General features: G+C 39.1%; 1 protein-coding gene across 4 annotated transcripts in view; it reads right to left on the bottom strand.

The window, feature by feature from the left end:
- Window positions 1-13,602, bottom strand: part of LOC134531206 (muscle-specific protein 300 kDa) — a 602,384-nt gene that overhangs the window by 149,137 nt on the left and 439,645 nt on the right. For all 4 annotated transcript variants that reach the window (XM_063366862.1, XM_063366865.1, XM_063366863.1 and 1 more), the window contains exons 91-95: window positions 8,842-9,150; window positions 8,162-8,500; window positions 4,512-4,694; window positions 4,087-4,209; window positions 2,550-2,701 (exon numbers count right to left, since the gene is read on the bottom strand). In XM_063366862.1, coding sequence (XP_063222932.1) covers window positions 2,550-2,701; window positions 4,087-4,209; window positions 4,512-4,694; window positions 8,162-8,500; window positions 8,842-9,150 — 1,106 coding nt within the window. The remainder of the gene's footprint in view (window positions 1-2,549; window positions 2,702-4,086; window positions 4,210-4,511; window positions 4,695-8,161; window positions 8,501-8,841; window positions 9,151-13,602) is intronic.

Here is a 13,602-nt window from a genome sequence, read left to right as displayed (position 1 = left end):
TGTGCCCTTTTCATACTGACTGGTATTATGAACTGTTATCCTCAATTTATTGGAGTTTCTTGTGTTGTATAAATGATTTTTTAGATTTTTTTTGAAAATAGCGTTTCTCCTTATGTATGAATAAGAGTATTCTTAGTATATAATCGTTTATGACTGTTAAATTTTAAGTTTTCTGAATTTTTGTTTACAGTAAGCTGACATTTTATCATGTGTCATTATTCGAATAGCTCTTTTTTGTAATTTTAGAATTGCTTGAATTCCCACTGATTTTCCCCAAATTTCTATATTAGGTATATGTCATTATAGAGTGGAAGTGAGCGTAGTAGACAGTTTTTAATGTCTATGTCTGCCAGTCTTCTTAGTACATAGCAGGATACACTTAGCCTGCTAGCGACAGAGTTAATATGGTCTTTATACTTTAGCTGTTCATCTAAGTTCACACCAAGGAAGGTTCCACCATCATTTAAGGTTGAAGAAAGGAGTTGCAGTTATGCTGATAAGAGGTTTGCGTGAAAAACAGCAGAAAATATTAATTATATGCATACTTCGTATAAGGAAGAGGTCAAACTGAAACTGTTTCACCCTTTCCATGTATTTCAGTACATAATTACTGTAAATTTAGTGTTAACAGGAGTGTATGCAAAATATTATATTTCGGAGGAGTGGGAACAATAATGATGATGAAATTAAAAGTCATGGCTAAATTAAATGATAACTTATTGGATGAATATAAAGTAAAACCTGATTACTACGCACCTGTTTCATACATACAACTGGTTTGTAATGACAAATATTCAGACACAGTCAAATGTCTAAAACAGAGATTAAGCTGGTTCATAATTACAGTGAAAAATATACAGATGAGAATATTTAATTTCTAAAATAATAAAAAATATGCTGTATTTAGATTGTACTAGGCACAATTAATGTCTGTAAAGTTAAAATATATTAATACAGCTGTCTCATTATAATTCTTGTAGAATAACAATACAGCCTCTAAAATCTAGGAGGATAACTAAAAACATTATTAACTCCATTTTTAAAAGTAAAGGATAAAACAGTGAAAAGATTTCTTGGCCAAACCATTTCACGATGAACAGCTCCAAGAGTGCGTGGTATCCCACATGTGCCTTCACCACTACATTCATCGTCTATTAAAAGAATGCCTCCATCTGTTCCCATTTTGCTGCTGCCAATTCTAATTCTGGACGTTTTGATCCATCCATCCTCTCCCAACATCCAAACACACTCATGCCATCAAGATGCGTACAGTAACTATTTCTAGTGATACATCATGTATACCAACTTGCATCTAATAATGCTGACACCACTAATTAAATTAAAATATGAGTGTTCATCAGTTATTTAGATTACAACAACAAATATGTCTCAAACTACTGCATGGTTACTGAAGAAACTTTTTACAAAAAATTTTACTTCTTAAGGCCAAACACAAAAAATAAAATTTGAAATTTTATTTAACAACATTTAATTCACACAAAGAAGATTCTGATTATCCTGTTCATTAAGTTTTCAATGTCTTTAAATATTTTTTTTCCATTCAGTTGTCACTAATTTTATACAAGTAAATTTTTGGTGTGATAATTTCTAATAAAGTATAAATTCTAAATTGTAGGGTCTAAATTACTATTATTGTTAGCCGTGATTTTGTGTAAGTTTTACTTACTTTAGAATTGTCACAAATTCATAACCCTTCAATTTCAGTTGAACAGAAAACATTAATGTATTACTAACAGATAAATACTAACACAATGTTTGCTTTACCTAAAATGAAGCAATGAAATTGAAATCCATACAAAAAAAAATTTATGACTGAAGTGAAATAAATGCTTCATTTGGTTAACAATAGTACTATTATCAAATTAATAGAATAATAATGTTGGAAAATGCTGTTGTAGTAATCCTATTAATGTAAATTAAAATGAAGTAAAATTTTGACATGAAAACACAACACTCAAGGAAAGTGTGAAACAATAATTATTGTAATTAAAATGTTTTTTAATGCCAAGTGAGCCCACATTTTGGGATTTAGTATGTCAGGTATAAATTTATGGCATGCAGGAATGTTTACGGGCCTTATAACAACTTCTGATGGGAAGTACGGTAGGGCTGGGAACAAAGGATTTCCCATGTGAATGCTTTGAGTGGAAGTAAATACTAAATTAATTGCACATTATTTTTGAGTATTGAAAATAAGAAATAATACTTTATAAATATAAATTGACTGTAAATAGATTTATATGATTAGACAAAAACCAATATTTAAAAAAAAAAAATCGATCATGTAGCCTAGCTTACATAATTTAAAGATAAAGGTCATCTATTTGTGAAAACTTTTCCCTAGTAGAAGTTCACATTACACCTTAACGTACATATTACAATGACTGAAATAAATGTTATTTAGTGTCGAATCTGTATCAAGCAGTGTACTAAATGATACTTTTTTCCATCGAGGACACACTGAAAGGAATGCTACGCTAGCTAACAGAAGGTGATGCGGTGGCAGTGCCTGGAAAGGGAACACTCACTTGTTGTAGTTGTCGGTGAGCTGGTGGAGCTTGCCCTTCAGCGCCTGGGCCGAGGGCTCCGAGAAGGCAGTGAGGTAGGTGAGCACAGTGCCGGACAAGAACAACACTTCCTCGTGCTGAGGTCTGTGCCCTTCCACCTCTCCCAGCAGGTCCTGCGTGCATCAAAGTTAGCACGTCACAAACATTTCTTTAAAGTCATTTTAAAATATGTTGCCCATTAGAAAAACATTTTGTTTTGAATACAGAAAATGGATCTTTAGGTGAATAATTTGGCACTTTTTTTACAGATATAACGGTGGTGGTTTTTTTTTTTAAAAGCCCATGTTGTTCAGAAACTGAGGAAAAGTCTAGAAATAAATTTTTACAGGCTGCAGAAAATGGAGTGATTCCACTGGGTATATGCCAACATGGAGACCCAGCCTGTGCACTGGGATAGGGTTTTACATGTTAAATGTTAATTGGGCATGATTTACATTTTTCACAATATCACTTTAAAACAAAAAAGGCATTGTGCATTGCAAAGAAAAGAAAATTGCTATATGAGAATAAGAGTATGAAAATGGTAATGTAGGCATTCCTTTCTGAAAGTATTTCAGTTCAGTGTTTAAATGTTAAAACATACAAACTCTAACATGCAGCAACGGTTTTTACATTTTCTCTTATAGCAATGTTCTCCTCTCTGCCAGACACAGTGTGATTTTAAAGTGATATAGTGAAAAATGTTTGAGAGCGTATAGTTAATATCTGACATGTTAAAGAGTAGTCAGTACCCAAACACAATACACAGTATTGTATGATCTCAAAAGGATTCATAAAATATCGGTAGCTTATATAAAAAAAAAATTTGTTCATCCAATAGTTTTAAAATATTATTTTAGTCATTTCAATAGACAAAAAGTGTCTAAGAGTTACTTCAACAGGCTGGAAGATGCAGTCAGTACAATGAATAGATGTACCACCAAATGGTATTTTACAAAAGTGGACAAGTTGGTCTTCAATCGCTTATAGGTTTCCTTGAACGAGAGACCACTGAACAAGTTGTCACACACAACAAATTATAGAGTAACATCTGTCCTAAGACACCCAGCAGAAACATTGGCAGAAAAGGCATTATTTCAAACCTTTGTATTCTGTCTCTTACCTGCTGTAGCTATCACACTATTTGTGGCAAAAATCTGACTGCCTATCATGTTTAGTGGTTTGTACATATGTTTAGTGTCTAGTTTTATGAATGGAAATATTTTAAGGATGTTTTCATTAAATAAATTTTATTTCTTCTTTTTTCAGCTTTATTGCTGAATATGTAGGTTAATCTAAACTGAGTAAGCATAAAATACTCAAATGAAATGTAATATTAACTTCATAAAAAACTTCAGACTAAATAGTAAAGGTTTAGTTAGGTAATATATAAACAAAAATTTATTTATGGTAAGTTTTAGTCCGCAGAGGCATTAGGGTCTTACAATTTCACTTTTTCAGTAGAGCAAAGTGCAAGTTACAATCAGCGATGCTCTGTACAAAATAATGTAGACAATACCTGCAGTGTCTGTTCGACTTCAGCAACCTGATTCTTAGATCGGACAGTCATGTCGATGTGCTTCGATTTCTCCTCGTAACCAGACACGAGTGATTCAAATGACTGCCACTTGGACTCAAACTCCTGCCGAGCAAAAACAAACAAATCACAACTGACTATGTGTTTTAGAATAAACAAATAGTATGTATTAATGATCCACATATTGGACAGAACAAAATGTACTACCTCATACAGTATGCAGAGATATTGAAACCAGCAAGTGAATACCTGTTGAAAATATCTGTGACAGAACAATAAATGCAAGATAGGTATTCATGTTAAATTGTTAAAAATAAGCCTTAAATAAAAGGTGACGGTAAATGACAAATCAACAAATATATATTGGTAGTAAGGAGCGGTTCCCCGGGCCCACGGGCAGACTGTACCTCCCAGTGCTGCGCCAGCTTGGTGAAGGTGTCGCGCCGGCGCTCCAGGCCGGACACCAGGTCGGCCCACTCCTGGGTCAGCTCCCGGCACTGCTGCTGTATCTGCTGGCGGCTGGGCGCGTCCGCCTGCCGCGTGACGTCGGCCGAGCGCTGCCCCAGCAGCTCCACCTCCGCCTGCTGCTTCTGGAGGCACACACTTCAGGCTCTCATTCATTCATTTTTTGGTTTTTTGCTACTTCCAAATATTAATGACAGAAAAAATGGCATAGCAGATGTTAATTTGTAGGCATTATTGGCATTATTTCATTATCCTGGTATAGAAATACTGAAAATTTATTTGAAATGAGGGACCATGATGTAATTAGTCAGGTAAGTACTTTAACTATGAATATTTGTTTGACTCAAATAGCAGATAACACAAGTACAAAAAAATTAACAACTGAAAGTACCTCATTTACAATGATTATGTAATGATATATCCATAAAAATTGCAATACAACAAAAATAATGATGTGAAAATGCACTATGCATATAAATTGGCCACCTACTGGTGTGCTGCATGCAAAAACAGGTTCCTGCTACTGGCATTTATAGTTTTCAGGTAGCTGTGGTTATTGATGGGTGATAGCCATCAATACGTACCGTATTTACTCGCATAATGTCTGCAGTAATTTGGCTACATTTTTGACCAAAAAAATGGGGTGCAGACAATATAAGGTGAAGTCCGAAAAAAAAAATTTTCCTCAAAATTTTACGTTTTGTGTAGAGTAAAAAAATTGTTCTCTCATAATTAGTTTACTAGTACCCTGATTTTACGTATACAAATATTAACGGCGGCACACTACTTCGCAGAGCGCTGGTGACTGGCGACCCTCCGCAGCGGACGTGAGAAATGTGACAGGTGTTGAGATAATTGGGTGCCGGCGATTAGTGGAAGACGCCACTCATTTTTGTTTCTTCTCTCACTCGCGTGTGCGCTCTTACGTTCAGAAGCCGCAGCCAGCCTACACAAAATAAATGCTTTGTGTGAAAAGATATTTTTTTAATCTTTCATTGAGATGACCACTAATGGCACGGGGCAGATGTCTAATGTCTGCATTAGCCGGCGCCAGCGAGCCTCCCTCCCTGTCCCTTGCCCACTGTGTGTATAAAAAAAGTTACTGGCAGACGTCTGTGCATGCGAGTCCCCTCCTGCCCTGCTTCGCTGAAGCGGGGGAAGGAGTGCAGAGCGTGGAAAAGGCTGAGCAGGAATTTTTAACAAAAACAAAGCTGAGCCTATCTTCCTGACATGTAATTTATGTATGTCCATTCTGTTACAGCTGATGTTTTCTATATGTTGCGTATCATATCTTACATGAAAACAAAATTAAAGCCTCTCAGCAAACGTGATGTTAGATAAACATGTTGATAAATTTACATACATTAAAAATTACTACTTAACTTAGGTACCTAAAAGAATTGACACTGTAGTAGCACTTAGAAAATTACTACTAGGTAGCCTGTATTTCAACAACACTTTACGCCACAAAAAAAAAAGACAGTGACTAAAGAATGTAGCAGTCTTGCTCAACAAAGCAGTTCTATTCTACGGATGGTTTCACCACGCTACAAACCCTCTCAGCGAGCGCTCCGGAAAAATGAACAACTCAAGCGTCGGTAAATTTCCATCCTGTTACTGTGCCTTTCAGGGGTGGCCAACGTTGCTTTGTCTGGTGCAGACTTTATGCGGATTTTTAAAAATTCTATTTCAAATATTTAAAAAGAAATGTGCGGACATTATGCGGTGGGATCATTATGCTATTAAATAAGGTAGTTGTTAGTCACTTTCTATATATAATGAAATCGGAATGAGCACTAACAAAACATGAATTTCAATCAAAATTCCACTGCAACAGCACATAAACTGTGTTACATTCTTGTGATCAACCTCTTTGTCTTCCACTTGCCAGATTCTTTCGTAATACCAGTAGTGTTACTGGGCTGGAGTGTAACAGAAGTATATCACGCTTCAAGAGTACTAACAATATAATACCATATGTAAAGCACTGAAATATAGGTAACATCTCAAAAACACATTATTTATATTTCATATAATATAAAATGTAACAAACCTACTATATTTATATTGCATGTTGCATCAAGTGCCTAATTTTAGCAGAACATTCAGTATAAAAATTTGGCTGAAAATTCTTTAAGCTCCAAACACAAAAATTGATTACTGGAAGAAATGAGTTTTGATCATGAAAAATATAAATTTGATTGCTACACAATCTTTTGAATTTAGTTTTGTACTAAGCACTTATTCATGAAAAGTTTGAGTTTTAAAAAAAGTCAGTACTCTATTTGTACATGGTCGAAGTAAAGAAACTTAAAGATTGTTAATAATTGTAGGCAGTTTTAATACAGGATGTCCCATAAGTCAGGGTACAAGGGAGAAACCTGATATTTGTTTGTTTGTTGCAGACTGACCAATAGAAGATGGGTTTGAGCAAATAGGAACGTATTCAGATCATCTTCTTGTGCGGGGAAAGAAGTTTTAGGGACGTAGCTGCAGAATTTAACAGACTGAACCCCGAACGATCACCGATCAAATTCTCGTGCGTGCAGAAATTAGTGACAAAATTTAAAGAAACAGGTTCCATACAAGATAAACCTCGCAGTGGTGCCCCGCGACAATCGACTGACGAAACAACATCAATAGCAATTCTTGGCAACTTCGTAAGAAGTCCCAAGAAATCTCTGCGGTGAATGGCCACCGAAACGAATGTTTCCAAAAGCAGCATCCACAGAATTTTACAAGCGCATAAACTGCACCCGTACAAACTTCAACTTCTGCAGAAGTTAAGCGAAGATGATCCAGATCGTCGAATTGAATTCTGTGAGTGGGCTGTGGATAAATGTGCTGTGGATCCTGTCTTCCCAAGCAGAATTGTGTTCGGTGACGAGGCTAATTTTTACGTCTCTGGTGAAGTTAATCGGCAAAACACGCGTTACTGGTCTGACAAAAACCCTCATTGGATGGACCCAGCAAAAGAACAGGGCACTGAACGCATCATGGTATGGTGCGGGCTATGGAAGGATCGGATCATTGGCCCTTTCTTCTTCCAGACGACCGTGACAGGTGTCGCATACCTGGACATGCTTCGTGATGAAGCATTACCAAGTGTCCTGAACGAAGAGGGGGAATTTCCGACATGGTTCCAACAGGACGGGGCTCCTGCCCATTACAGCTTGGCAGTTAGGCACTGGCTTGATGAGCAATTTCCTGAACATTGGCTGGGACGTCGGGGAGCAGTGGAATGGCCAGCACGAAGCCCAGACCTTACGCCTTTAGACTTTTTTCTGTGGGGCCACCTGAAATCCTTGGATTACGCAGAGAAGATTTGATCCTGTGCACATCTGCGCGAGAGGATAATTGCAGCCTGTTCACAGATCACGCCAGATACCATTCGCCGTGTTATCCACGACTGGGTGAAAAGACTGCGACTTTGCATTGAACAGAATGGTCAACATTTCGAACACATTTTGCAAATTTTGTATTTTCCCTATGTACCCTGACGTATGGGACACCCTGCATAAGTAATTACAATGAAAAATGTGACATGAAAATGGTTGACGTCAGCGTCGTCAGCGTCGTCACCGTACGGCACCTGCAGGTCGTCGAGGGCGTGCGTGATCTTCTGGGCGCTGAAGTGCAGCCCCGCCAGGGAGGCGACCGGCTCGTCGGAGAAGTGCGTGCGGGCCAGCACGGCGCGCACGCGCTCCAGGGCGAGGCAGTAGTCGCGCCACAGCTCCACGTCCTGCTCCAGCTGCGCGCGGCGTGACTTGGCCGAGTTGAGGGTGTTCTTGAGCAGCTGGGTCAGCTGCTGCTGCTCCACGCTCAGCTCCTCCTGCTCCGGCCCCGTCAGCGACGGCCAGATGCGGTCGGCCGCCTGCTGCAGCTGCTGGCTCACCAGCTCCTTCATGGCCGGCTCGCTGCTGAAGAACACCTGTGGCATTCACAACCAACACTCACCTCAGTGCCGGTGCATTTCATAGCAATGTTTGGAAAACTTGAAACATTTTTTTAAAAATATTCCCTCAAACTCAAGTTTACTTGTAAACCTGCACTTGCAGATCCCTAGAAAAACTTAAAAAAAAAAAAAAAAGCTTTTGATTTTTACTGCTGAAGTGTAAGTTTGGAATTACGAATAATTCTTTAGCCTAATCCATATTTGTTCTTATTATAGAAGAAGGTGTTTTAATAGGTAGCACAATATTCTTCCTGTGGAGTGACAGATAAAGTCATGGTAACATTCAAAACTGGTGATAAAAGAAGGTGCACTCTTACTTGATGGTCCTGGAGGTGAGCCACGATGTTGTGGAAGTCCACGCCGCTGGCGCCCTCCTGCAGCTTGGCTTCGGCGTCACGCACCCACGCGTGCAGCCGGTCCTTGAGCAGGGCGTGATCCAGCCTCATCTGGCGGTTGGCCTGCAGGTACTTGCCGCGCTCCTCCAGCTCGCGAGGCAGGGTGTTGAGCAGCAGCGCGGCCTCGCTCAGCTTCTCCATGAGGGAGCCGGGCATGCCCTCCTCGTGCCGCGCAGACTCCTGCACTGCCCGCGCGCGGTCCAGGTGCCCGTGCACTGCCGCCGCCAGCTCCTACGCACAGTCACAGCTATGTCTAATAACTAGTACCCCTGCAACTATTATGTATTTGGAAATATGATGTTACTAAAAACATCAAATTGTAATTTGTAATACCTTGATAACTATCAATACACAGTTTAATAAATAGTGCTGAGTTATCAATCCAAATTGATGTGCCAAACCCCAATTTTCTCAAATACAAATATCAAATTAGAATTATAAAGAATGCCTCAAATATAATCTAATTTGAATCCAAGATAAAAAAAAAAATTATATTCAAGGAAAAGAAAAATTTTGATTATGGATAAATAATTAGAAAATTTAAATGTTTGTTTCACAAATTTTTAGAATTATTTAAGATAACATAATGAATTTTTATTGAAAACATAAATCCAGTAAACTTCATACTTGTCATTGTTTTATTTTTAATTATACATTTTCTCCAATAGTTTTTTAAAATAATTTTTCTTGAATTTCATATCTTTCATATACTACATACTCAAGGGTTAAAGATCTGACCAGGTCCATTCCTAGTGGCTAGTATAAAAATGTATTTATCAGCTACTTTAGGGATAAATGTTATCTTTTTAACTATGTATTAAAATTTTTTGAACTTCCATTCACAGGTTTTTGTTTTAATTTTTTTCTTCAAATATTGAATCTTTCAAATGCTGAATATCGGCCCATCTCTACTTGTAATAATTAGGTTTCACTGGAAGAAACACTCCTTGCCTACCCCAGCCAGCAAGGAAGTCTTGAGTGTTTAAGGCAACTGGTGCACCGAAAATGTTACACAAAACTAATTTAACTGCATGTGTGTGTATATATATAAACACTTCTTTTTAGGTTAAAATGTACAGAAGTTTGTTTTAATAAAATTTTTACTGAGTTAATGTCCTTGTAAACATTTATTTTCTTGCCAAACCAACAAAAATATGCAAAAACTTAAAGAATGTTTGTTTTAAGTATAGTTCAAGAAATGAGTGTATGCAAATAAATGACCCCCAGCCTACAAAGTTAAATTTTTTTTTGGTCAAATTTGCAGTCAAATTTTGACAATTTCCATGGTATATTGCTGGTCTATTTTAGAAGAGATTTAATGAATGAGTATAAATGTAATTTAAAATTTAAATTATACTCACAACAATGAGCTATATACGTATATACGCTATACAATGTATTTTACTCAAAAAATGTACACTGGAGTGATAGTTTTAGCACTGTGTGTAAACATTTTAATGCCAGAAAGAACGTGGCGCTGAGAGGTGGCGTCAGGTAGTTCGCTATCGGCCGCTGCATGGCGGGGGAAGGGGGAAGAATGAGGCGTAGAGGGGCAGAAATTCGAGGGGAAGAGGCTGGCGGGCGAAGACAACATAGTGTAGTTGATGCAGTCCTTGCTCACGCAAAAAAATTATGTTACATGGAGAAAAATTTGTGCCAGACAGAGATCTAGTGATGACTTGAAGGAGGGGCTCCATTTTTAATTGGATGAAAAATACCAAAATTTGTATTTATTTATTTTTATCAAAGTGAATGACTTTTCGTACTTAGAAAAAGTATACAAAATTTACGTTTATTGAATTTCGAGTTTTATATTTACTAATGGACATTGAAAATTTGTGTTTGTAAAGCAATAAAGTATGATGTTTTGATATTTAATGACATTTATGTACAGGCAGTTCAAACACCAATAACAATATTCTGAATCAGTTGATGAACTCATTCTTATTTGCAAATAAGAAAGAATTTCTAAATCTAGGTAATAATATGAAACAGCACTTATAAAAAAAATCCCTTTCGGCACAGCCTACAGGCATAGGTAGATTTAAAAGTACCTAATTCTTTGAAAATATTTTGGAAAATTCTATAAACTCCTGGAATATTTTAAGAACTTAATCACTGAATGTATTGTTTGGACTTGTGATGTTTTTAAATTTGTGTAAATATGTTGGGACTTTGAGATATTCCTTATATCAAGACTGTGTTTGAACTTCCCGCGCTACTGGCTGCGGTAGCGCCACTGGCTGGCAGTGCCGGCAACTAGTCAGTCTTTGTTATCGCGCCGCCGCGGTAAGTCGTTCCGTCAGGAAGATGGTGTTATCAGTCCACAGTCAAAACATTTGGTCCTCCGGGCCAGATCTTGCCGGCGTGTTTAGTCTCTCAAGAAATAGTTTCGTAGGTGTTTAGTTTACTTCGTCGGCGTGCGTCGATATGCATCGTTCAGTTCGAGTGTGGTCCGTTGACGTCTGAAGTGCATTGATCATATTTGTTTTCTACTCTGATGTAATTAACTTGCTCGTGTAAATGTATCAGACGTGAAGCACCCTATTGTTGTGTTTGTCACGGATTTGGAAATTATCGTATTTGTCCTGAGTGCGCCGCGCCGCGCCGTGACTTTAACCTCTCCTTTGTATTACGTCGCCGTCCTTTATCATTGTTCAGGGTCCGTGACCTTTCCCTTGTTCTCGTCTCCTTTGTCCATAGTGTCTCGTCGCTGCCTTTGTCCTTTAGTATCCTGTCGCTGCCTTTGTCCTTTAGTGTCCTGTTGCTGTCTTTGTCCTTTAGTGTCCTGTCGCTGCCTTTGTCCTTTAGTGTCCTGTCGCTGCCTTGTTCGCCGTATCCCGCAGTTGCCTTTGTCCGTTGCGTGACGTCACAGTTCTTTGTGTCAATGAATAAAGATTACGTGTTTTGACACAATAACAGTACATCATGGCAGACGTTCGGTCGGCGTTATTGCGCCTTAGACTTGCTGAAGACCGGGTTAAACGTGCGGCGGACCTTGCACACACTGCGGCGGGGGACCCGAATAAAAGGGGCCTATTTCTTGCAACGGCTCGTGATCTTGCTTCAGTGAAAACTGGTTGTGATGCAGACTATCTCGCTGTGGAGGCTGCAGCGGACCCAGCTACGGGTTTCGATCCTGAAGCCCATGTAGCTCGCATAATATCATTTGAAAATTACTATTATTCAGCGATGGCCGCCGTGGAGTCCTTCACTATTGAAGAGAGGGCTAGAGACTTAAAGGAGCAAACAAAGAGTATTTCATCCGGGAATTCTCACGTTGCTCTACCAAAAATAGTGCTGCCACATTTCAATGGCAACCCTAGGGAGTGGATGAATTTTGCCAACCTGTTCACCACTCTTGTGACAACGAATGCCAACCTTACTGAGGTTGAGAGACTAGTGTATCTCAAAACCGCACTAAGTGATGAGCCACTTCAGTTGATTCAGTCGTTGACAATCACAGACGTGAATTTTAAAGTAGCCTGGAAATTACTCACTGATCGGTATGACAACAAACGCTTAATCATATCTGTTCATGTTGAAGCCCTTCTGCAGGCACCTTTTGCATCTGCTGATGCACCAGCATCACTTCGACATCTTTTAACGGTTATCAAGGAAAATGTGGCAGCATTGGCTGCACTTGATGTCCCAGTCAGTCAGTGGGATTTAATATTGCTTCCTATTCTCTGCAAGAGATTAGATGTGGTACTTCAAACCCAGTGGGAAATGACACTCACCGGTCAAGACCTACCATCCTTGGCCAAGTTCACCGAATACCTGGAAAAGCACTGTTGTGCTCAAGAGGCTGTGATATCATCCAGGGGAAAGGTACCCACAACACAGATCACTCGGCAGAAAAATTTCCCCTCTTTTGCACCTGTTCGTAAGTCTGTTCTGCCTAAATACCAAAGTGCAAATACCTTCCTTGCCAAATCAGAGACACACTCCTGCCAAATGTGCAGCAGTGCTCACTCATTGTTTAAGTGCTCTAAATTCAATCAGCTTAGCCCAACAGAGAGATACTCTGTAGTCAGACAACACAGACTATATTTGAACTGCCTTAGATCATCACATCAAGCAAAAAACTGCCTCGTGGGTTCATCTTGTCGCCATTGTGGTTCGCGTCATCATTCACTTTTACATTTTGAGGACGAAACTTGTGAGGATGAACAAGGTGATGCTGCTCCCGACTCTGCAGAGGGACAGTCGACTGTACACGATGTAAATCCAACCTCAACATTATCCACTGTCACCTCTTGTAGTGCTGTGCACTCAGTGTCAACAGTCCTGTTGTCGACAGCCCAGGTTCAGATTCATGATATGCGTGGAAACCCACATACGTTTCGGGCCCTGCTAGACTCTGCCAGCCAGGCCAGTTTTATCAGTGAAAGATGTTTTCAGTGTTTGAGTCTGCCTCGCAAAAATGCTCACCTACCGATAGAGGGTTTATCCAATACACCAGTGAATGTTGCCAAGTCTTACACTTCTTTGGTAATTAGTCCAGTTGGTGAAGACAGTCCTCGGTTTGCTCTCGATGCCTTCATCCTTCCACGAATTGCTAATAGCTTGCCCTGTGTTCAGTTGCCTTCTGACACTCGTCAGTCTGTTGTTCACCTCAAGCTAGCGGATCCCTCATTTGATATCCCTGGTGCTGTAGATTTGCTTCTTGGAGCCGACTTG

This window comes from Bacillus rossius, chromosome 3, assembly GCF_032445375.1.
Source record: "Bacillus rossius redtenbacheri isolate Brsri chromosome 3, Brsri_v3, whole genome shotgun sequence".
Taxonomy (NCBI): Eukaryota; Metazoa; Arthropoda; class Insecta; order Phasmatodea; family Bacillidae; genus Bacillus; species Bacillus rossius.
The sequence above is the reverse complement of the archived record's forward strand: the minus strand, read 5'-3'. Positions and strand labels throughout refer to the sequence as shown.